The sequence below is a fragment of the Panthera tigris genome, chromosome B1, assembly GCF_018350195.1.
Source record: "Panthera tigris isolate Pti1 chromosome B1, P.tigris_Pti1_mat1.1, whole genome shotgun sequence".
NCBI lineage: Eukaryota > Metazoa > Chordata > Mammalia > Carnivora > Felidae > Panthera > Panthera tigris.
The window spans coordinates 160,281,295-160,306,235 of NC_056663.1; the positions used below are offsets into that span (position 1 = coordinate 160,281,295).

The following is a 24,941-nucleotide window of genomic DNA, read 5'->3' on the forward strand; positions in this document are numbered from 1 at the left end:
AAAAAAATTTTTTTTTTAAAAAACAGGAGTCTAAGATCTTTCTGACTCTGAGGTTATAAAGGGAAGATAAAAAGTTTTTGATCTAAGGATGATTTGAACTTTGTTCTTTCAAGCTGAAAGTGTCCTGGATGGGGAATAAAATGGTATTATGGTCAAGGAAGTGTTTGAGATGCTAAGTCAATGGACAACAGGTGTCTATATAGCAGGACTTATCAGGACCTTTAATATGCTTATGTATGTTGCCATTCTCCAGGGGGAGAGACATAGAGTATTGAGGGCTTAACAAAATTATTTGAGCCGAGCATCCCCCTCCAACCCGAGAAATCCACTCATCTCTTGCTCTAGACACAGTTTGGGAAATGCTTCTCTGTTGGCATTCTTTGTTCTCCCTATGGGCGCAGCGCATTACAACTTCAGGATCTTCTCTTACAACGTTAGGGTGCTTCCCCACATATCCTGCCGCTGCTCTGTATGTCTGCTGAGGTTGACTTCATTTCTTTGCTGGGACGTCAGCTTCAGGGAGTATTTTAAAGAAAATAGGTTGCAGAAATGTCATTTAGAAGCCACTCGGGAGGAGGGGATTTGGGAAAGGCGAGAAGCTAGAAAGCTCATAAGTAGGGTAGGGAGAAGCAAATGAGCACAAAACAAAGATGTAAAAATGGATAGTGTATAAGCCCATCTCGAGAATTCATGAAGCCACTAACCATTTGATTCACCTTAGCATTTACCCTGCCAGATAAAATGAACATAAAAAGTCAAAATTTGAGAGTATAATCCGAATCTTTAAGTTGATGATGATGGGAGAATAGTTTTGCATTAATGACTTTGGAGCCAAAAAAAGGAAAGAAAAAAAAAAGGGTGAGAAAAAGGAAGAGGGGGAGGGAAGAAAAGGAAGGAAAGGAGGGAGAGAGGGAGGAAGGAAGGAGGGAAAGAAGTGGAAGAAGGAGACGGGGAGGGAGGAGGAAGAGAGGTAGGTGATCTTGGGCAAGTCATTCGACTTTTCTGTTTCATTCTTCTTATGTGTAAAAGGGACAATGATAGTGGCTATGAGGATCGAATGGATTATTCTGGCTAGAGCGCTTAGAACGATGCCCGGCACATAATAAGCGTATTTACTGTGCTAGTCACAATGATTTTATGCCTTTCCTGTCCTGATCTCTTGAGACTGGAAGCACAGGGAGAGCTATCCCCAACATGTAGGGATAACATGTAGGGATAACAAGGCAGAGAGAGGGTGTCCAGACTTGTGCAAAGTCCTCCGCTGGCAAGGAGGATGACTTTTGCTAGAAGTTCCGTGTCCTGTTTCCAAGTCTAGCTGTTCTTTGAGAAAGAAAATGGGAGTGGAATCATATGCTTATAGAAACATAGGCCTTGGTTGATGAAAGCTTCCCCCTTCCGCTCCTCCAAGCCGATTGACAATTCAAAAGTGACTTTTCCCGTCTCCAGTCCCACCCCAGATCGGCGAGAAATCCCTGATCTCTCCGGTGGATTCGTACCAGTACGGCACCACGCAAACGCTGACGTGCACGGTCTACGCGGTCCCCCCGCCACATCACATCCGCTGGTACTGGCAGCTGGAGGAGGAGTGTGCCTACAGGCCTGCGTGAGTAGGACCCCGTCCTCTTTTGCCCTGCTGTTCTGCATTTCATGCAGCCATGCTGCGGTGTGATTCCATTCCCCCTGAGAAGGCCCTTCCTAAGAAAGTTCTGCCCCAAGCGGTGCTTTCCATCTTTCTCCACGTCTTAACATTTTAGGAGATGTCTTTCGTTGGTGTCCCACTTTGAGATCAGCTAGCTCTCTGTTCCTAGGTTGGCACACCTCTCCAAATGCAGGCCCTTCCCTCACATTGCCGATCGCCAATCTTTGTTTCTTTCCCTTACTCCAAGCAACTGGTGAATACCACGTCTCTCCTTATCTGGGAGAAGGTCCATCTCAGAGGAAGAGCTGATGGATGAGAGCCTTTGGCTTCTCAGGCCCAGCTTATCAGGTTCTAACACGAGTCCAGACATCCTTAGGAAAAAAAAAACCCAGGCCACCCACTATCACCCTGAGCCGTTCACTTCCTGTTGTTGTTTTTGAGACGGCCTCTACTAGTTTCTTCCTCAGATGCTGACCATTTCCTACACAAAGGCCACAGTCCCAGGGAGATTGCTTTAAGAAGCCCAATGACTTCTTAGTTTCCTTGTCTTCCTTTGAACTAAATTAACTTGAATTGTCTTGTCGATTCAATTTATGAATGGAGGTTTGTTCCCAGAATAGCTGTTTCCCTCCTGTATCCTGAATGAATCTACCTAGAACCTTTTCCTTCTTTGCTGAGGCCTATTTTTATTTGGCGCCAAGTCTTGTAACATGGCAGGGTGCACTGAAAGTTATTTCTAAGAACGTAGTAACCAAAGTCTGACTCCTTTCCTCGCTATGGATCTGAACTAAAGGAAAGTTAAGTCCTAATAAGAGCTGTTATTTCTTCCTTATAGCCAAACTGTCTTAATGACAAACCCATACACTTGTAAAGAATGGAGAAATGTGGATGACTTCCAGGGGGGAAATAAAATTGAAGTCAACAAAAATCAATTTGCCCTAATTGAAGGAAAAAACAAAGTGAGTTTGAAGTTCTTTAAATTGAAAATCTCTCTCTCTCTCTCTCTCTCTCTCTCTCTCTCTTTGATGGAAGGGTGGGGGGATGGAGTGGAAGCATGGTGTAATCATACGTGAGGGATGTTAGAGATTGATAGTCACATTAATTGTACGATAAAATACTAACATATTAAGTCAGTTTGAAAACACCATTGACTGTTAGAAGCACCATTGCCTTATTAGTATCTTATCAGAGAAAGATAAAACACATATGCTGTTAGCTCTGTACATCGATTGTAAGGTGATTCTGATTTTACGAATATGGAAATGAGAAAATGTGTGCAGTGTTAGGCTAAAATACATGATTTCCCTTTTGGTTTCCAAAGTCTATTTTGTGTAATGTGTGAGCCACACCAGGATAATGATAATTGTGTGGATTTGAGAGAGGTCAGTGCAGGAGTATGAATGGAGTAGGCGGGTCTTACAGGTTGAATTTGAGTCCGAATGCATGCGCATGAACACAGCCTCCATCGTTTACGGCCTGGGATTTGTTTTTTTCATAGACTGTAAGTACCCTTGTTATCCAAGCGGCAAATGTGTCAGCTTTGTACAAATGTGAAGCCGTCAACAAAGCTGGGAGAGGAGAGAGGGTTATCTCCTTCCACGTGACCAGTGAGTACTGCTCTCTGGGGGGGGAGGGGGAGTTGGATCGCTTGCCAAGGGGGTGCTAAGCTGTCTAATAGTCTGTGGTCCTTGCCATTCTTGAGTGGCATGGTGGTTTTGGAAAAGGCCTTGGACTGACACTGGGGATGCTTTTGTTCGTAAATGAAGACTTCTCAGGGAGCTCCTGGGCTCATGTGAAATCAGCACAACTGACTCCCGTTCGCTCAGGGGAGAGAATGGTTTTACATATGTTTTTTTTAATTTTTAAAAAACTTACTTTAGAGTGCGAGTGAGAGAGAGAGTAGGGGAGAGGGAGGGAGAGAGAAAGAGGGAGAGGGAGAATCCCAAGCAGGCTCCATGCTCAGCACAGAGCCCAACACGGGGCTTGATCCCATGACCCAGGGATCCCGAAATCAAGTGTCGGATGCTCAACCAACTGAGCCCCCAGGTGCCCCTGTTTCACATATTTTTAGCCACTAGTCCTGGGTACTAGTTATGTCCCCACCATCTGAGTCTAGCATAGTGTGTGGCTTCTTGGGGTTCAATCGGTGTTGGTGGGCTTGCTGCTGAGCAGCTGACAGCATTGACTGGAGGTAATTGTAATGACATAGGGACAGTTTCCTCCCAATGCTGCTGATTCTGCCTGTTCATCTTAGCTTTATGGATAAGCTTTAGCTGACTGCACTGGGTGAAATAGTTCAACGTGGGCTAATTCGTTGTCGTAATTATAGCCTTAATGTCATTGAGTGTGATGTGTTGATGAGGAACTCATTTTTAAAATTCCGTGTTATAATTATCTGCTGTAAATAGGTCTTGGATTTTTTATTTTCGTCTCAAAAACTGTGTTTAGGGCTCAAAGTGGAGATTTGATACATATCTGAGGACTGCACCTTAGTAAAATAACCTATTTTGAGTCCCGAGCTGTCTCGTGCGGTTGTTTCCCTGTGTGACATCGTCTGGGATTGCGAGGGCCTCACTTTTCTTGGTGCTTTATAGCAGTCTAGGGGTGGCAAGAAGACAAAAGTGCGCTGCCCAAATTAAATCGCCATTTTCTAGCCATGGGTTTTGTATTTCAGGGGGCCCTGAAATCACTTTGCAGCCCGGCACCCAGCCGACCGAACAGGAACGGGTGTCTTTGTGGTGCACTGCAGACAGAACTACATTTGAGAACCTCACGTGGTACAAGGCTGGCTCTCAGGCTCTGCCAGTCCACGTGGGAGAGCTGCCTACACCCATCTGCAAGAACTTGGATGCCCTTTGGAAAATGAATGCCACCACGTTCTCTAATGGCACAAGCGACACTTTGATCCTGGAGCTCCAGAACGCATCCTTGCAGGACCAAGGAGATTATGTGTGCTTTGCTCAGGACAGGAAGACCAAGAAAAGACATTGTGTGGTCCGACAGCTCACGGTTTTAGGTAGGGAGGCAACTCTGGATCATCAAAGACTGTTGGAATGCCTTCAGTGTAGGGCTTTTGGGGACTGTGAGAAAATAACTATCGTATAGGAGCCTATGAAGTAGACGGGTACACACTCAGCTTATTCACTGAAAGTCCTTGAGGCAGAAAGAGGCGGATAGTGGTGAAATGATGTATTAAAAAGAGAAAATAGCATGGTTCCTGCCAGCTCTAATGATAGGATTTCATTAGGATTTCTGAGGGATGAGCCTAAACTGGGGAAATTTCTACTTTATCCTTGGACATTTATTTATTTTAGTAGACACATGTTCATGGAATGCCTACTGTGAGCTAAGAAGGTTCCAGAAATTCAGAGTGGTGAGGAGGTAGATAAGATAAGAACACAGGCAACCACCAGGCGGTCATAGCACATTGAGGTCTCGGTGTCCATGAGGAGAGGAATTGTTTTGTTTTACTCCTTGTAGTAGCTCGCGTCAGAGAACACAGTGGCACATGCTAGGTGCTCAGTAAGATACCTACTACATGAAGAGTGTGACAATGGAGTTGTTTAGGGCCTGTGAGAGCCCATGGGAGGGGTGCACCACTCACTGCTTGTCCCTCTGGGTCATCCCGTGTAGTCCAGCATAAGATCAATGGGATGATAATTTTAGTGAGCAGATAGCTTTGTAAATTCCACATGGAGCCACTCTCCACACCTTATCTAACCTTGTGTCTTGCGCAAAAGCTATGCGGCCATGCCTCTGTCTCTGGGGAAATCAGACAAACTTGGGAAAGTCTCTTTGTGCCGACTCCCTCCATTTTCTCCTCTCTTTAGTGTCCCTTTCCAGTTTCTGGGATGTGTGCATTCTCTGATTTTACTGTTAAGATGGGGAACTGCCCAGGTGAATGAATCTATACTAAGGTTTTGGAGGAATAATGTCTTCTTCAGAGGCCTTGGCATATTTTAAGAGGTATCCTCAGATAGACACTAGGGTAGTGTTTGCTAGTGTTAAGACTTAGGTGTCAAAAGAAGGAATTTTTTTGGGGTGAAGTCATTCCCAGGGCCCTTTGTATCTTATCACATATATGACCATCTTGGGGACCGGTCCTGTTTCAAATTAAAGGAAGAATTCAGAAAGAGATATGAAAGAGACCATGCCCAGGAAATATGTGCTCACAATGACCTGGTTTGCTTCTCTAAGGACTCCTAAGTCGTTTTCCTAAAATTATCCTTAGAAATAGAATAGAGCCCAGGACATTTGCTTAAATCCCAGTGTAGTTCACCACTGAGGTGATCCCATTTTGCTAAATATTGCAGTGGATTCTTTCAGCAAGATTGCTTTCAATTGCTTTGGACAAGATATTTCTATAATGCTTTGATGAAAGGGTACATCTGAAGTTTTGCTGTACATTGAAACAAATACCCATGAGCTTAATTTTTGAAATCTTTGACTTTCTTTAGGGATTATTGTCTTGCTTGTTTGTGTTTTAGTGGAAATGGCACCAGACTAGTCTTATAAGCTCATTAGTTCAAATGTTCACTGAGTTATAGGGACTTGGAGAAGTTGTTTAACCCCCTTAACTACAGTTATTTCATCTGCAAAAGAAGGTTAATATTCTTGTCCATCGTATGATTGATAATGAGCAACAGAAATAGTGTAAGTGAGTTTTGTAAAAAGTGCCAAATATACATAAGGCATTCTTTGTTGAATTACACTGAAGGTTTGCACTTACCAAGAGAAACATGCAGAATTCAAGGGTGTCACTGTCTCGAACTTTCATGGGAGGGAAAGTTTCCCCTTGGGGAAGCTGTGTCTAGTTAGAAGAAAACCCCATAAAAGTGACAACCTTTATTTTGTGATGTGACGACCAGCTAGAATCACTAATAAGGATGTCCAAAGTGATCTCTCTCAACTGTCCTGACTTATTTCTTCCATTAACTTTATTCAGTGGCCAAGAGTAATGTTATTAGCTTCTATGTATTTTCAGCTTAGTAAATCAGTGGTTTACTGTTTATTAAGTTTAAACTATAAGTTTACTGATGCTAAAGCCATTTCAGAAGTTTTAACTACATGTTGTATGATTTTTGTATGTGTGTGTGTGCACAGAGCGTGTGGCACCCATGATCACAGGAAACCTGGAGAATCAAACAACAAGTATTGGTGAAACCATCGAAGTTTCGTGCACCACGTCTGGGAATCCCCCTCCACAGATTACGTGGTTTAAAGATAATGAAACACTTGTTGAAGACTCAGGTGAATAGACTATGTCTATCTCTGGTTGGTTGCAGAATTCTCAGAGATAGGATCTAAAACCCACCTTATGCCTTGATTTGTTTTAGGTAGGAAAAAAGCAATATTAGTGTCCATGGTCTGGCTCATTTCATAGACTCAGAATTCAGAGCCTTGTTGAATTCTCATGGGAGCTGGGACTGGTGATGAGTCAGCAGTGCCTCCTGTATCACTCTTTGGAATTAGATGCTCATCCAAGAAAAGACATCATTTATATTTTTAAATTTTTTCCTAAACAACTCCACCACATCACCTCATAAATGGAAACAACCATTTTTCTTTTCTTTTAGGTATTGTACTGAAAGATGGGAACCGGAACCTAACCATCCGCAGGGTGAGGAAGGAAGATGAAGGCCTGTATACGTGCCGGGCATGCAGTGTTCTTGGGTGTGCAAAAGTGGAGGCATTTTTCATCGTGGAAGGTCAGTGGAAATTCATGGACACATCGGGTGTTTTTAGAAAATTAGCTTGTGTTGTATATATGCTCATACACTTTGGGTGGGAGGATTATAGGTGATTTTTTTTGTTTATTTTTTTTTTGAGAGAGAGAGAGAGAGAGAGAGTGCATACACGTGTGAGTGGGGGAGGGGAAGAGAGAGAATCCCAAGCAGGCTCTGCGCTATTAGCATGAACCTGACTTGGGGCTTGATCCCATGAACCGTGAGATCATGACCTGAGCCGAAATCAAGAGTCAGATGTTCAACCGACTGAGCCACCCCAGTGGGAGTATTTTGGTGATTTTTTATATTCTTTGTACTTTGTAAATTTTCTGCTCTAAGTATATATTATTTCAACTAGAAAAAATAATCAATGTTATTTTAATTCTACTTGAATCATATTTCCCATCCTGGCAGTACTCACTATGGGAAAATTCTTAGCCAGGCAGGTAGAATATCCTCCTTTCCCTTGTTTCTCTTCTTCATTTGAATGGATCGATTAACTTGTTGTAGAAGTGATACCTCTATATTTTCTTGGGAAAACACTGGAATTACTGCTTAATCGTCAAAATCAGTGCTATCCAGACAATCACAAGGGTTCATAGTTTTCATTGGACTGCAGATAATTAAAATTGTGAACAACAGACCATTGCTCCAGTGGCATGGAAATTTTAGGGTGTCTAAATGTGAAAGGAAACTCCTATGTGTGTGCAGGAGTGATGTGAAATCTGGCATTTTCCCAGATGGGAAAGGTAATTTGTGACAGAAAGGGGAAGAAAGAAGGATGGTGACAGAAGGAAAAACGGATGGATTTTTATGAACTCGTCCTCACTTGTCTCTCAAACTCTAGATTTTATTTCCCTCAATCTATCAAATCTTGCATCTTGGTGACTTGTTTTCACATTTGTAGGCTTATCACCATTTTATAGATTGCACTTGCAAATAAAGATTTCAAGTGTGTGAAATAAATAAAAATTTCAAGTGGCATGGTGCTTTTGTCACTTCCAGAGGGCTTCATGTTAAGGGCAGGTCCTAGTGGGGGCTTCCAGCTCTTTCTCATGCCCTGCCGCATCTCCCTGAGCTGTTTGCAGCAGGTTACCCCTGCCTAAGTAGGAAACATTGGCACAGAACTTACATTTACTTAGTTCCCAAAAAGAATAATACTGAGAAGGAGAGAAGTAGATATTTAATGTGTCGGTTAGTCTTCCTAATGTTAACATGGAGATAATATTAACATGGAAGCTTTAATTACAGTAAAACCTTGAATTGCGAGTAACTTGTTCTGCGAGTGTCCTGCAAGGTGAACAAACATTTCTAATAAGTTATTCAATAAGCGATTGTTTAACTTGATAAACGAGTGATGTCTTGCAATATGAGTGTCACATGATCACAACTGAACCAATGGTTCTTGAAATTCTCTTTGAGATACGCATGCTTTGGATTACAAGCATGTTTCCGGAATGAATCATGCTCGCAAACCAAGGTTTTATAGTGTATTAATTATTAATTATATTAATATTAATTATATAGACAATTGAATCTTTGAACTCTTTACTAGGTATAATGGACTTTAAAATCTGTGTGTATGGGGCGCCTGGGTGGCTCAGTCGGTTGAGCGACCGACTTCGGCTCAGGTCACGATCTCACAGTCTGTGAGTTCGAGCCCCATGTCGGGCTCTGTGCTGACAGCTCAGAGCCTGGAGCCTGCTTTGGATTCTGTGTCTCCGTCTCTGTCTGCCCCTCCTCTGCTCATGCTGTGTCTCTCTCTGTCTCAGAAATAAGTAAACATTAAAAAAAATTAAAAAGTGTGTATAAAAAGAAAGCCACGAGGTGCCTGTTTGCTGAGTCAGTTAAGGGTCTGACACTTGATTTTGGCTCAGGTCATGATCTCACAGTTGTGAGACTGAGCCCAGGTTGGGCCCTGTATTGGTCCCCACACTGGGCTCCACGTCAGGCTCCGTGCTGGGCATGGAGCCTGCTTTAGATTCTCTCTTCCTCCCTCTCCCCCTCCCCCTTCCCTGCTTGTGCTTACACTCTGTTTCTCAAAAAAAAAAAAAAAAAAAATTAATAGAAAAAATTAAAGAAGAAAGTTTCTTCAATAGAACCACCAGAGAAACAAAATCTACTTCCAGGCATAGTTGGTACTTGTCTCCAGACTGTTAACTCTTATTCGGCTAACTAGTTACTTACTTGGACTTCTGCCTTTTTCAGGCTGCCTTGGGCCACTTGAACGGCTTATTTGATTCACTCTGCACTCATCCATCGGGAAGCCCCATGTGCTAATTGCTTCCTTATCACCTCTCTGCTAATCACTCCTAGCTCAAAAGCTCTGGCATTTAATTTCTCCCACTCAGAGCGTCCTCTGGAGCCCCGAGCATCTGCCGCTTCCTTGCTGACCTCTACCTTTCCTTTCGTGGGTGGTTTCAACTCATCTTGCCAGGCCATACGGGACGCCCTCATCTTGGATTTCTCTCTTTTCTTCACTCAGACTCCTGCCAATCAAGGGCAGGGTAGTGTAATGGTTAACTGGTGTTGGACAGACTTGTTTAATTCTTCGCCATTCCACCCACTTGCTGTGTGCCCTTGACGGAGTAGCTTAACCTCTTTGAGCTTGTTTCTCCATCTGAAGACTGAGAGTTGCTGAGAACATCAAGAGGGATGACATATTTAAAGGACTGAGCACCTAGGAGGTGCATGGTAGCCAGTACCTTGCTGACCACTTGTTTTCTTATATAATCCTTTCTCAAACTCCATTCAGATGAAAACTGAGACTCTCTGTGCAAAACCGGGTATTTATTCCATCCCCCGCCAAATAACTACTTTTCTCCCCTGTAGAATGGAATCTGTTTTCTTTCCATCGAAGACTGCTCTTCCTTCAACCCTTCTTATGATTTTTTTCTTTTAAGACATCAACATTTCTATCCTTGATATCCTTAATTCCTGTCTTTAACTTTAGAATTTTATCGTTGGAGGGGCGCCTGGGTGGCTCAGTCGGTTAAGCGTCTGATTTCGGCTCAGGTCATGATCTCACGGTTTGTGAGTTCAAGCCCTGTGTTGGACCTTGTGCTGACAGCTCAGAGCCTGGAGCCTGCTTCAGATTCTGTGTCTCCCCCTCTCTCTACCCCTCCCACGCTCATGCTCTGTCTCTCAATAATAAATAAATGTTAAAAAAATAAAAAAAAAAGAATTTTATCTTTGGAGGTTTTCATGAGCAGTGTTTTGCAAACTTTAAATTATCCATTAAGAATGTTATAGACTCAGGGCACCTGGGTAGCTCAGTCAGTTAAGCATCCAACTTCAGATTGGTCATGATCCTCCCATTTGTGAGTTTGAACCCCACGCTGGGCTCTGTGCTGACAGCTCAGAGCCTGGAGCCTGTTTCAGATTCTGTGTCTCCCTCACTCTCTGCCCCTCTCCCTTCCATGCTCTCTCTCTCTCTCTTTCTCTCTCTCTCTCTCTCTCTCTTTGTCTCTCTGTCTCTCAAAAATAAACATTAAAAAATTTTTAAAAAAAGAATGTTATAGATCCCTTCAAGTTAGATGCTTGTGACTATTATTATCTAGGATTTTTTCCAAGTTGGTAAACTTGAGATCTTGCTTTATTGTTGAACTTTGTCCTCTTATATCAAAAGGTATGAGTTTTCAGCATTCCATTGTGTCTTTCTAGGTGCCCAGGAGAAGACGAACTTGGAGGTCATTATTCTAGTAGGCACAGCAGTGATTGCCATGTTCTTCTGGTTATTACTTGTCATCGTTCTACGGACCGTTAAGCGGGTAACAAAATCATTTCCCTTCCATCCCATGTACGTTGGTTTTCATGATTAATGAAAGCTGACTGGGGCTCTTTGAGTTGTTTCTTCCCATTGTTATTGGCTCAATGGGCACAATTTTATTTCAATACAATAACATTCTTTCCCACTTTCTTTTGGCTGGACCACTGGGCTTTAATTGATAGAAGCCACTAGAGGAGAAAAGGGCTTGGACTGTCCAATGTAATTAAGATTTAAGTACTTCATTTAGAGCTCATTTGGGGGTTGAGGGGACACTGGATGCAGGATTATAATAGGACTGACTCTCAAACTCGATGAATTTTATTTGAAAATGAGACATCAGGAATGGGGCTTCCATAAACAACAATAATAAGCACACAAAAAAACAACAGCCAGACAACAGAGTGTGTGTGACTGGAAGGAATAATGATTTCCAGGCCAATGGAGGGGAACTGAAGACAGGCTACTTGTCCATCGTCATGGATCCAGATGAACTGCCCTTGGATGAACACTGTGAACGTCTGCCTTATGATGCCAGCAAGTGGGAATTTCCCAGAGACCGGCTGAAACTAGGTGTGTTTTCAAGTGATATTAATTTGGTGTTGGGTTTACCAAGCCATCTCTTCCTCCTTTTGGACAATGACAGATATATTCACATGTTGGATTCAGGTTCAGAATATTCATTCTGTCTGTGGAATTTGAGTCATCATCCTTTTGGTCACTTAGAAGTAGGGTCCCTCTACAATAATCCAAAGTAGGGCATTTGGAGAGTGAAGCAGGGGAGATATTATTCAATGATTAAGCCAAGACAAGGGAGTGAGCTGGACTCTCCAAGTTAAACTGGGGTGTGCGGGTGATCCGATCTAGTCGGAATCTCTGTGTCACTTTGATGCTGTAATAGTCCAAGTCTGTTTGGTTTGGTGTCGTTGTTGACTATAGGTAAGCCCCTTGGCCGTGGTGCCTTCGGCCAAGTGATCGAAGCAGATGCCTTTGGAATTGACAAGACAGCGACTTGCAAGACAGTGGCTGTCAAAATGTTAAAAGGTAAAAGCAAAATTACATGGTGATGTATCTCTCTATCTGTTTCATCTGGTCTGCAGACGTAATGCAAGGCTTGTATCAGCAGCCCTGCAGTTAAGTGAGCCCACTAGCCAAGCATGTAGCCAGCTTATGCCTTTGTGCAAATTGGGGACAAGTTCCTCTTTCATAGCGTCCTGCCAGGGTACATGGCCTTCCAGGCAAAGTTGAGGATGGGTTTCAGCTTCATCCACTTCCCCACTTTGCCTGGGAGCCCATGCACAGCTGTACTTCGTGGCCTGACTCTAGGAAAAAAAAAATACCTTGATTATGTAAAAATTGTTCTTTAATCTCTTATGGTGCATTGGTAAGATAATTATAGACCATGTAGAGACGTGGAAAGAAACTTAATATAATAAGTAAAAATAGTAGAGTGCAAAAATAGCATGTCTCCTAGGATTGGAGTATGTAAAAGATTTTCTCCTATAAAAGATAATGGTTGCACTAGGGACAAAAGGACCATGGGTGACATTTTAAACATTAAAAGCCTTGTAAACAATTGTTAATCCTAATGGTAATGGTGTTCTGGCCTTGTCGTTTTAATTTGGGGAGGTGGTGTATGTAAAGCTCTTAGCTCCAGTTGTGATGTGCTTTCGTTGATGAGGCACACTGACCCTTGGCCCATAGGTCTTGTGCATTGCAAAGCCATCTCTCTCTCTCTCTCCCTCCACCTCGTCGCCCTTGTGGCTAAGGGAGTGTGCCATTCTGAGGTGGCTCATCAGGGTCTGAGGTGTGGATCGCGTCTGTGAATTAGAGGGAAGTGTACAGGATCACTCTCGCAGTTTTAGCCTCATCGGCCTCATGGGCCAACTGGCCTTGCCAGCTGGCCCTTGTGAAATTTCCTGCTTGGCACCGATTGGCGGGAACTTCAGCATAGCCCCTAACACATAAGGATATTTAATACATGGTGTTGCTTCCTTACCAGGAAGCACTGAAATAATCAGGCCCTAAGAAGCATAGTCAACCTGATACATGAAAATCCAATTTTGTAAAGGAAAGAAAATCTGGGCGTGATTCCATTTGCAGATGTATTCTCTGCTTTGCAAAAGACTTCACAATGGATTCCTTTAAATGTCAAACATTCTGGGTGCACTTACAGTAAGAATTTGATTTAGAATTGGAAAATATAATTTATATTTGACTTTTAATGCACTTAATCTGTAAATTGGGTTGGTTACAGCTGTGTTGTCCCTGGAGGGTAAGTTGTACACATGCATGCAGTGGGGCACTGATCCTCTTAAGCTAATGCCCACATTTATGATTTCCCTGTTTGCTGTGTATTTGTAGAAGGAGCCACACACAGTGAACACCGAGCCCTCATGTCTGAACTCAAGATCCTCATTCATATTGGCCACCATCTCAATGTGGTCAATCTTCTAGGTGCCTGTACCAAGCCAGGAGGTGAGTATCTGTGGAGGGTTTTGGTTGCCTGATGATTCTGGCATTTAGTTCTCTGCTGGTGTTTCAAGGAAACCACTCAACTCCCATGGCCTTGATTTCCTTAACTTAGGATACTATGCCAGATTCCTAGATACGAATATATTTCATGGAGGTTTAATGGGCTCTATAAGTTCTTCTGGAACTTCCTGTGAGTTAAAAAATGCTGCCTCACTCTACTGCAGTTTGCTACTTGTGTAATAGATGTTCAGATGAAAAAAGTAAACCTCTCAAAAAAACTTGAAAGCAAAGACCTTAAGAGTAGTTCCCCCTGAAATGGAGTCCTCTTAGGTGATTGTGTTGAAAAGCAAGAGGGTGGATTTTCTTCTGAAATTTTGGTTGATCAGGTTGTGGGATTGCCTTTTGGAAAAAGAAAACCTACGCTGTAAGGGCATTGTGACCCACTGATTTCTGTGATCTTGTCCCCAGTGAAAGGTTGTAGCATCTTCTATGGTATTTTCTTGTTCATCAGTGTATTAAACACTTGATGAGATACATGAGTGGAAACATTTTTCTCTCTGACATGCTGTGCTGTCTGCAGGGCCACTCATGGTGATTGTGGAATTTTGCAAGTTTGGAAACCTGTCAACTTACTTAAGGGGCAAGAGAAATGAATTTGTCCCCTACAAGGTATGTCATTTCTTAACTCAGCTCTGGTCACATTGTAAAACGGAAGAAAACACAAAGTGATACAGGTTAATCTTCTTTTGTTAAAACCCTGTGAAGAACTTGTGAGGGGGCGCCTGGGTGGTTCAGTCAATTAAGTGTCCGACTCTTGATTTTGGTTCAGGTCATGATCTCAACAGTTCATAAGATCAAGCCCTGACTCGGGCTCTGGGCTGATAGCACGGAACCTGCTTAGGATTTTTTCTCTCTCTCTCTGCCCCTCCCCTGTTTGTTATCTCTCTCTCTCTCTCTCTCTCTCTCTCTCTCTCTCTCTCAATAAATAAACAAATAAACTTAAAAAAAAAAGAACTTGTGAGGAATCTTCTTGGCTGTTGTAACCTCTTTTACCTACTGCGGAACATATCTTCTCATGTTTTATTTTTTTGTGATTCTAATTTACTGAGCCATTATAGATGGTGCCTGAGGGGGCAGGAGGAGGAGGAAAGGGAAGGATGGAGAGAAAGATGGCTTTGGATTATTTTCTCTCTCTCCTAGCAATATTTGGCCCCATGGAATGTCAGCCCCTCTGTAAAGAGCACCCTAATGTTGGAAGTGTATCTGGGATAGACTTGAAACAGGCATTTATCTCTAAGCTAAAGAAGGAGCAGGGTGCCTGGGTGGCTTAGTCGGTTAAGCGTCTGACTCTTGATTTTGGTTCTGGTCATGGTCTCATAGTCCGTGAGTTCGAGCCACGTGTTGTGCTCTGCCCTGATGGTGCAGAGCCTGCTTGGGATTCTGTCTTCCTCTCTGTCCCTCCCTGCTTGCTCTCTCTTTCAAGACAGGTAAAAATAAACTTAAAAAATAAAACATAAAGAAGGAGCTAGGCTTAATGGAAGAAAATTTATTATGTAGAACATTTGCCCAAAATTTCAGCCCAGAGATTCCATATTCTTGCAATTGATGTCCTTCTTGTCTGCTTTTAATAGTTACAATTATTTTTATAGTTTACTACATTTTAGACATCTTGTTTGCATTCAAAGAATTTGTTCATTTGCTTCATTGTAGACCAAAGGGGCACGATTTCGTCAAGGGAAGGAATACGTTGGGGAAATCACTATGGATCCGAAACGCCGTTTGGATAGTATCACGAGTAGTCAGAGCTCAGCCAGCTCTGGATTTGTTGAGGAGAAATCCCTCAGTGATGTGGAGGAAGAGGAAGGTACCTGTCATTGCTTTCTTCATACGTAACGCATGCTTTTGCAGAAAAGAGAAGGTGATAAGGTGTTATGAGGAATTTTGTCATGGGAAAAGTTCAGTACTCCCTAAAACTTGAAAGAGACCTGAATTTTGAGACTCCCACCATTCAGTCTTTCAAAAGTGAAGTGTGGAAGCGCTGAATAAGCAGCTGACTAGGTTGTGAGGCAAAGCGCAGAGAGCCTGAGAAATCTCAGGACCCCACGAGGGCTAAGCAGTCGACCATTAAACCAGTGCTTTGAAACTCCATTCAACATGGAGTAGCAGGAGGGGCTCAGCGCTCTGTTCCTGAGGGACAAAGGAGGCTCTCTGGTGGTTGATTAGCCTCCCCATTACCCTCAGCAGTTCAGCCCCATCCTGCCTAAGTCACCAGCACAACACAAGACTTTCAATTAAGTATACCCAACCTCTCTGAGGTGGTGTAGGGGTCACCTGCTGTTTCTACCCCAGTCCAGGTGACTTATCAACCACACTTCCTCAGAGGAGTCTTGGTAAACATATTTTTCTTTATCAGTTATGCTTCCAATGATATTTTAGTGCTCTCTGGGAGTAGAGCTGTATTCCCAAACTTCCAAGACTTCTTTCAGCTCCAGGATACACTATCTGCTTCCCTCAGAAGGAGCAGAGACATCTCCATAGATATAGAGATGGGGCTTCCTGACATCTGGCTCCTCTTGAGGCACGAGCTTAAAAGAACCCAGTCGTGAAATAGTGGAAGAAACCTGCTTCCATTTCCCTTGACGCGAGGCTACAGATAGACCTTAAATCTGGCTTCTTCCTCTTAGAAGCCAAATGGGCTGTGCCAAGCTGGAACTTGGCCTAGAGGAATGTGGAGAGGCTATCTGGACCTCATGCAACCTCTGTCCCATCTTTCTCACAAAATGGTGGTCAGGGCACAGGAAACCCAAAGGATTGAGGAATTAAGTTGGAATAGAAAGGGTGATGGCCTGGAATGTGTCCTCCCATTTCTTCATTTGGAAAATGGAAGGGTTTCGCTAATTGTTCACTGAGCGCCCTCTGGCCCTAAGCATAAAGAAATCCTTGAGAAAATGGTTCACGGTCTTTTTAATACTTACGAGATTATTATTTCAACGGAGTTTTCATTTACTCCGGTATTTGTCTCTAGGAGAGAAACCATGTCTTATCTTATCTGACCAAAGTTAAGAGATTATGTCAAAACACCCATTAATGTCTTCGTGTTTATTTGTACCAGTTGCACGGAAGTAAATACCACCAGTTTACGCAAATCCATCTTTCCCTCGAAGTTCCCGTCATCTCTCATTCATATCCTTGGAGGGAAAAAAAGCATCCTCTCAGCCCTGTTTTAAAGTGTTTACAGCACTTTCTCAGCTTGAAAGTGAGAGAAGTAAATATATTTCTGGTATTTTTAGTTATCTGTTGTCGATTATAATCCGACCTTTGGCCTTTGTCCCAGGACAAAGCCTGGAGAGAACAGATTCAATGACCCTGAATATTGTTGTTTTATTTTTAGAGTTCTTGATAGGAAACTATTGTTTATCCCTCTGGGTACATGAAAAAAAAAACAACAGTTTGAACCAGCAAACTTGAAAAAGTCCTCTCTCACTCCCTGCTATCTTTGCCAAATTTACCTCCCTTCTGCCTCCTGGATTTGCTGGTTCCATTTGACTAAGATGGAAAAACCAACATTTTTTTGCTAAGGAGTATGATGCAAGCTAATAATACTGGGATTCAGCAACCTTGCAGAAGATACAGGCATTTTCTCTCTGCTTCTGTTTCCAGAAGCTTAACTCCCAAGTTTTCAAATGAAGATTTTTCTCACAAACTTAGAAACGCATAGTTTCTGGTGGCAATACTGATCTCTGTCCTTCTGCATCTTCCAACAGTTTCTGAAGATCTGTACAAGAACTTCCTGACCTTGGAGCATCTCATCTGTTACAGCTTCCAAGTGGCTAAGGGCATGGAGTTTTTGGCGTCACGGAAGGTAAGACTGCTCAGGGGGAAGCAAAGTGTGTCTTCAGATCACAGATTCGGAAGTAAGGTGTTCAGTGCCAGCTGCTGATGTGTGTTTCAAACTGTAATTCATCGTCCATTCCTGGGCCTATTGGAAGAGTTCTGTTGGGGAGACCCCACTTCTGCTAACTTCAGGAGGTGTAGGGATTTCATGATATCAGTTCATGTGATCAACACTTACTGAACATCTACGAAGGGCAGGTGGTCTTGTAGGTACTAAGAAGACTGTGTGAACAAACAGGCAAGATAGGAGTTCACGTCCTATCGGGTGGAGCAAACGGTGAACAATGTAAACAAGTCAAATACATAGTAGGTTGGATGGGAATAAGCACTGTGGGGAAAAATAAGCAGGAAAGGGCTATAGAGTATACAGGACTGGTATGTTTGTGTGTGCATAGGCTTCTGTGTTTGTGTACATCAATTTTAAACAAAGTGAACAAGGAAGGCTTTATAAGAACGTGACATCTGAGCAGTGACCTGGAAGAGGTGAGGGACTGAGCCTTGCAGATATCTTAGCGTAGGAGAGTGTATTTTTAATTTATTTTACATTCATCACCATCCATCAAAAAGTATTTGTTAGTGGTATAATTAGAAACCAGGAAGGACAGGCCTTAGATGTGAGCGATTAAAAAAGCTAAAATTAGAAAAGTAGGCCAAACAAAGACTGAGGTGGGGACGTGACAAGTTACAAATATTCCAAAGGTTGTAAACACCACGGATTCCAGCCTCTGGAAAGGGTAGAATGGATGGTTTTATATTAAGCAAGAAAAATTCAAATTAAGTTTCAGGAAAAGGGATCAGTTGACAAAATGCATTTGCTGCACCCTCCTGGTGGGGGAAGAAAGACTTAACGTTTTTGTTTTTGTTTCTAAATTAGAGTGAAATCTCTAACCCATTTTTCTCTGAATCTGAAAGCTTGTCACAGCTTTTCGAGCCTCCAGATCTCAGATGTTTCTGTGGGGGGAGGTCTTGTCTCCTTTTTCCCAAAGGGAAGGATTTTCCTATGGAGAAAGGCCCTTTGCCTTTCTTGGAGATTCTGATTTTATTTCACTATTTTTTTTTTAAAGGCCAGAGCCTGCCATTTGGTCAGGATATCTTTCGACTGGGAAGGGAATCAGGCAAGGGACCTTTAACTTTCCTCACATCTGTCGGCTGGTTTCTTGAACACCACCTGGTTGTTAGAGTAAAAAAAGGAAGCTCTTTGGTTGGGGGAGAAGTAGGGAGGACTGCCTGTTTTTTGGAATCTCCTGTCTTGCTCAGTCATGCTTGCCAGTGTGCTTTTGAATATGCCTCTTTCATTAAAAAAAAAAATTTTTTTTTAATTATCAGTTTTTGAGAGAGAGAGAGAGAGAGAGAGAGAGAGAGAGAGTGAGTGTGAGTGAGTGCACAAGTGGGGCAGGGGCAGAGAGCAAGGGAGACACAGAATCCAAAGCAGGGTCCAGGCTCTGAGTGGGTCAGCACAGAGCCCAATGTGGGGCTCAAATTCAGAATCGGGTGACCGATTGAGTCACCTAGGTGCCCCTGAATATGCCCTTTTCAGAGGGGAGTACTATACAGACTCAAGGTGTGGGTGTTCAGCAATGCCTGGCTCCCATGGTCACTCCTGCATGGACTTCAGAATCCTCTGAGCCTTTCATTCATTTATAAGTGTTCCCTGAGACTCTATTTCCTCATGAATCTACCAGGTGGAGCTAAAGTTGCTCAGTAGTAGGAGGCTACATGACGATGTGGGATATCGGGAAGGGAGAAACTGAGCAAAGGAAAAGAGTAGAGAGAAAGCAAGAGGAACTCACTTTTCTTCTTTGGTGCGCCTGAGAGCCAACTTGACCATCGAGAGGCTGAAATGTCTTTTGTAGACCTTTATGATGATCCAACAATTTGAAAACAGGATGAGCCCCACGGGGCATGGTTTATCAGAGCTGCTCAGCTTCAGTTCCATGTGGAATGGGGAAACCAACAAAGGGCACCAAACCGATGAGAGCCCCTTGTTCCTGGTTTCCGTGCATTCATTCGAAATAACTTCCATTCTAGGGCCTCCTTAGAATAACAGGTTTTAGCCGTATATGGTGCCAGGCCAAAGGGATATGTGGATGTGACCAGAAACACATTCTTAATTGTGTCCAAGAGAAGTCTATTTATGACTCCATGATCATACTATAACTTAATTATTTAATTCCAGAGTCTGGGGCTGTTTATGGAATAAGCAGATGTGTGTGTCTCAGCGAAAGTCAGACTTTTTTCCTGAAGTGTTGATGAAAGACATTAGCCCAGTGCTTCTTAATCAGTTAGTTTTCTGATGTGGATTTTTTTGAGCATGAGGTCACAACAGATGCAGAAGAGATCAGCTGTTCTGAGACCTAACACACACACGATTCTTTTTGCAGTGTATCCACAGGGACCTGGCGGCACGAAATATCCTCTTGTCGGAGAAGAACGTGGTTAAAATCTGTGACTTTGGCTTGGCCCGGGATATTTATAAAGACCCAGATTATGTCAGAAAAGGAGATGTAAGTTTCAAAGATGAACCCATTGATCTGTTAAATTGCAGGATCCAAATTCCTCTTTGCAAGCTTCAGGACCTGTGTTGGGAACAAAGGAAGTTTTTTCTTCAGATATGTGCTAAGTTGGGTTCTGATTCCTTGTCTTCTACCCTCTTAGGCTCGCCTCCCTTTGAAATGGATGGCCCCAGAAACGATTTTTGACCGAGTGTACACAATTCAGAGTGATGTGTGGTCTTTTGGTGTTTTGCTCTGGGAAATATTTTCCTTAGGTAAGTCACTTCGTTTTGTCCCTCCATCCATATTCCAAATAGAATGATATAAGTCAGTGGCCTGACACACACACACACATATGATGTTCAAGAATTAGGCTGAGGGTTTTCTATAAAAGAAAATCAAATCAAATAATGTCCTATTCCTATTTTATTCTAGGTGCTTCTCCATATCCTGGAGTAAAGATTGATGAGGAATTTTGTAGGCGATTGAAAGAAGGCACTAGAATGAGGGCCCCTGATTATACCACACCAGAAATGTAAGACTTTGGAAGTGTCTTTCTATCCTTTCTTTTCTTACAAAAATTCTCCCTGCCCAGAAGACTTTTCATGATACAGACCTCTTTTATGACCCAGTCTGTGTCCTACTTCTCCCTGGAAGTCTTCCTTGATAATCTGAAGTAGAGAGTCATCTCTTCTTGAAACAACAACCCTATATCGATACCCACCAGTTAGCTCCTATTAGATGTTGATTTATAGCATTTTCTGTGCATGATACTCCAAGTGTAGGACTCTGTGTTTTATACAGTGCGGTGTTACTGTTTAGCATCTAGGCTCATGGTGGACGTTTCATAGATGTTTACTCGTTCAAGTGTTTATTTTCAACATTAGATGAGGAAGACGGAGGCAGTTAATGACATTAGTGTTTTGCTTCTCTAGGTACCAGACCATGCTTGACTGCTGGCATGGGGAGCCCAGTCAGAGACCCACGTTTTCTGAGTTGGTGGAACATTTGGGAAATCTGTTACAAGCTAATGCTCAGCAGGTTCGTGACCTCCACCCAAGAAGCGTATACAAGGGTTCCTCTCCTCCCTAGATCTCACCGCCACCACTCTGTCCTCTCAGCCGCTGAAAAAGGAGCCATATTCTTGCAGATCTGAGCAGCAATGATTTTTTAAAATCTATAATTTCTCTTTTAGATAGATGAGATCCTAATGAGGTCCTTATCCATAACCTGGGAGCAGACCACTCGTTCCTCCTGATGTATCTTTTTGTTGTCTTCAGATGCTCTCCTAAAGTTAAAAAAAAAAAAAAAAAAAATCGTTGACCCACAGAATATCAACAATGGGTGGGATTTCAAGGAATTTAATACACTGTGAAGGCAAAACTGCATCTGAACCCTGCAAAATACAAGGCATTTTTCTTAGTAAAATCCCAGGCCCCCATAACTTTCATTGGAGGATTTTAGAATTGTTAACCTTTACCATTAGAAAGTTATTTAATCTCCGGTCAATGCCTCTTACCACCAGGAATGGAAGCCAATTTCCTCCTGCTTTTCTTTTGAACAGGTAGGGAACAATGGGTCAAATCTGTTTTTATCAGTAAACCTTTTGAACGTTTAAAGGTATCAAATTGCCCTTTATTTCTTTCTCTTGATGAAATAATGTTAAATTGTGCAACCTTTTCTCAGAAGACCCATTTTCCTGCACATTTATTGCTTTTCTCTAGCCTGTCATCAGATTTTCCATTGCCTTGAAATGTAGAGGCTAAAATTGGATGATCTGCCCTTTAAAAGACCTGGCTCGCGTAGGTAGGGCTTTGTGAAGAAATGATTCCTCAGCTCTCCGTGCTTTGCCGCTACGCGTATGGCCCCAACCTGCTTTGTCTCCCTTGTAACCACAGTCCTCTATGGCTCCCTTACTCATCTTGTTTTTATATTATCTCTTTTACCGTACTTTCATATACGTGTCCCTTTCAAGTGCCCTTTTGTTTTTGACAAACCATTTTGAATGTTGTCGTAAAGTTCTACAGTCAGATATGAAAGCGACCTGCCCGCTAACCAAGAAGCCCCCTTGGCCTGTGTTTTTCATGAAAAGGCTCTTGAGGGGCTGAAGCCATAACAATAGCATCGCTGTGTTTGTTGTTTCAGGATGGCAAAGACTATATTGTTCTCCCGATATCAGAGACTTTGAGCATGGAAGAGGATTCTGGACTCTCTCTGCCTACCTCACCTGTTTCCTGTATGGAGGAAGAGGAAGTGTGTGACCCCAAATTCCATTATGACAACACAGCAGGAATCAGGTACTGTATATGGTCAACATCCCCTAGGGGAGCTGGCATGTCAAGGTTCTTTGGGGAGGGGATGGAAGGAAGGCGTTTTCTAAAGCTGCTGCACCCCACTTCCACATTTAACCTTAGCCCCAAGGCTGCTATAAAGGGAAGTGCTCCTTGAAGAGGGCCGGGGTAGGTGAGTTTCTTCCCATCTGTGGTCCACATTGCTGCCATAGCTGTTCCCTTAGAATTCTAAGCCCTGCAGCTGCAAATAGCTGGAATGCCATAGTTTGTTAATCTCCAGAAAAAGAGGCCAGTTTTATATAGACATCTGTATTTAAATTATCCCCATGTACTCTTTTATTAATGTGAATTAAACGGCTTAGGAAAGATTCAGGAAGGAAGAGTTTTATGCATATATGAAAACACACTTGTGCCTCTCTGGCTAGGGTGCAGTCTGCCAGGGGGATGTGTCCTGAATTTGACTGGACAGCACATCTTCCGAAGCCCCTCCCCAGTCTGATTTTCAGCATTTTATTTGCATAATGGGACTTCTGGGCTTATTTGAAACACATGCACTGCAGTCCTCGCCTGATTTGTAAAGGGGTTCTGAAGGCAGCTTCCTTTCTTCTCTCTCCCAGCACCTGTGCATGAGGCAAGAGTCGGTATGGTTTCTGCCATATAATAGTCAAATTGTCTTTTACTAAGCCTGGGACGTCGTGTCTTTGCTTTGTTTCTTTTCCCACTCTTTTGGGTGTTTTCTTCCTATCACTGGACCCCCTGACAGCACAGTCCAGCCTGCCCTCTTGAGTGTGCTGTGGCTGTAGGGAGGGGCGCGGAGCTCTAGGTCCGCCAGGCTGCCAGGGAGTGGGGGAGGAGGCCCCCTGGACCCCTTGACCCATGGGATCCCACGGGGTGGCAGGAACACTGCCGGAGTGGGTAGAAGCTGACAGGCAAGCTGCCCGTTGAATCTGTGTCAAGAACTTTCAGCATTTCTCGAAGAACTTTTCCTTACATTATCGGATTTTGCTCACGGGATAACTCTCAATGTTAGGCAAGGTAGAAACTATGATCTTTTCTTGATGTAGATGTTGAATGTGAGGATTCAACACAATTGAGGATTGCTCAGGGCAATCGCTTGGTGGAAAGAAAACTTGGTGGTTAAAGATCCAGATTTTAGAGGCAGGTAGAACTGGTTGGACCCCAAGTATGCCTCTTAGTGACCTGGCGCACATCTTCACTGGGACCCAGGTGAAGACACTGGTGTTCAAAAATTATTATTTTGAGAATTACATGGTATATTGTATTTCTAAGTGGCTGGCACTCAGAGCACTCAGTGCACGATAGCGATTAAGCAAGCTGCTTAAAATCGCATCTCCCAGACAAATCCAGTTCCTCTGATACCTGTCTGAGTCCTATTGTCTGCCACACCCAGTGGGACCCTCAGAGAGAAAAATTAATGAACTGAAAACCAGTAATTCCACTCTCATGCTTAAAAACCTTTAGTTCAAAGAGCTTGGGTGGCTCAGTCGATTAAGCGTCTGACTCTTGGTTCCAGCCCAGGTCACCATCTCACGGGTGATGGGATCGAGCCCTCTGTGCTGACAACGTGGAGAGACCGTCTGTTTCTCCCTGTCTCTCTGCCCCTCCCGCCCCCCCCCAAAATAAATAAACTTAAAAAACAAAACAAAACAACACCAAAACCCTCTAGTTCAAGCTTGGCTGGCCTTCTGGGGGTGGTAGTTATTCCTGCAACACCACTGCCTTCTGCCCGATCAGAAAGCCATTTGATCATCAGCCATATTCCTAGGGTTTTTTGTGACCAGGTGGAGTGAGGACCTGAGCCGGCAGCCTCTTGGCTCGCTTGGACGCTTTGCATATGGTGCCAAGAGTCGATGAAGTCATGTTGGTGTAATGGAAGTGCCGAACGCAATGCCGGATCTAAGTCAGGGCTGCTAACACTTATCCCCAGAAGCATGGACAAATGTGACACCACACTCTGAGCATAGGCCTGGCTCCGATTTTCTGTCTGTGATTTTCGAATTGGCCTTTTCCAGTCCAGTTTCTCTTTTAGCCAGCCGTAATTTGAAAAATAAAATGGAAATTGGAATCTTTTGTCTGCACCCCCTCTCAGCTGCCTCCACCTTTTTTCCTTTTGTAAAAACAAGACTCCACAGTCACAGTCGAATCATCGGGGTTAAAAGAAACCCAGAATGGAGGCATCTGCACATGGCATACCTCATGTTGAGGCTCTCTTTGGGTTCTGCTTCCCTGGGGAAGACCAGAGGTGAGGCTGGGGTGCTTCTCGGCGGACTTGTTCTCTCTCCTTTTTCACATTTCCAGTCAGGTCGGAAAGCTGAGGAGTCTTTCTCATTCGTTTCCTCTTTATAGTTTTCAGTCTCATTGCATTATAAATAGAGCTGGACAGAGGCACTGCTGTGGGCACCGACCTCCTGATCCGTGGCCCCTTTAAATTACTTAAAAATATTTGTTCAACATTTATTTGGGGAAGAGGCTGAGAGGTGTGTGGGGGAGGGGGGGAGTGGGACAGATCGCTGGTGTCTAGACTCAGCTTTGCCTCTAATTTCCCGTGTGGATCAGCTCTGGCCCCAAGTTTGCATGCCTTCTGCAAGAAAACACATATTAATTGGACTCATCTTTCTATGAGGGCAGTTTGGGGAC

General features: G+C 43.3%; 1 protein-coding gene across 2 annotated transcripts in view; it reads left to right on the forward strand.

Moving 5' to 3' along the window:
- Window positions 1-24,941, forward strand: part of KDR (kinase insert domain receptor) — a 46,477-nt gene that overhangs the window by 14,925 nt on the left and 6,611 nt on the right. For both annotated transcript variants that reach the window (XM_007075880.3, XM_042984510.1), the window contains exons 10-27: window positions 1,447-1,603; window positions 2,475-2,598; window positions 3,138-3,246; window positions 4,314-4,655; window positions 6,743-6,889; window positions 7,216-7,347; window positions 11,029-11,135; window positions 11,569-11,704; window positions 12,071-12,175; window positions 13,496-13,609; window positions 14,187-14,275; window positions 15,317-15,470; window positions 17,371-17,468; window positions 19,882-20,004; window positions 20,156-20,267; window positions 20,428-20,527; window positions 20,928-21,033; window positions 22,138-22,289. In XM_007075880.3, the coding sequence (XP_007075942.2) occupies window positions 1,447-1,603; window positions 2,475-2,598; window positions 3,138-3,246; window positions 4,314-4,655; window positions 6,743-6,889; window positions 7,216-7,347; window positions 11,029-11,135; window positions 11,569-11,704; window positions 12,071-12,175; window positions 13,496-13,609; window positions 14,187-14,275; window positions 15,317-15,470; window positions 17,371-17,468; window positions 19,882-20,004; window positions 20,156-20,267; window positions 20,428-20,527; window positions 20,928-21,033; window positions 22,138-22,289 (2,407 nt within the window). The remainder of the gene's footprint in view (window positions 1-1,446; window positions 1,604-2,474; window positions 2,599-3,137; window positions 3,247-4,313; window positions 4,656-6,742; window positions 6,890-7,215; window positions 7,348-11,028; window positions 11,136-11,568; window positions 11,705-12,070; window positions 12,176-13,495; window positions 13,610-14,186; window positions 14,276-15,316; window positions 15,471-17,370; window positions 17,469-19,881; window positions 20,005-20,155; window positions 20,268-20,427; window positions 20,528-20,927; window positions 21,034-22,137; window positions 22,290-24,941) is intronic.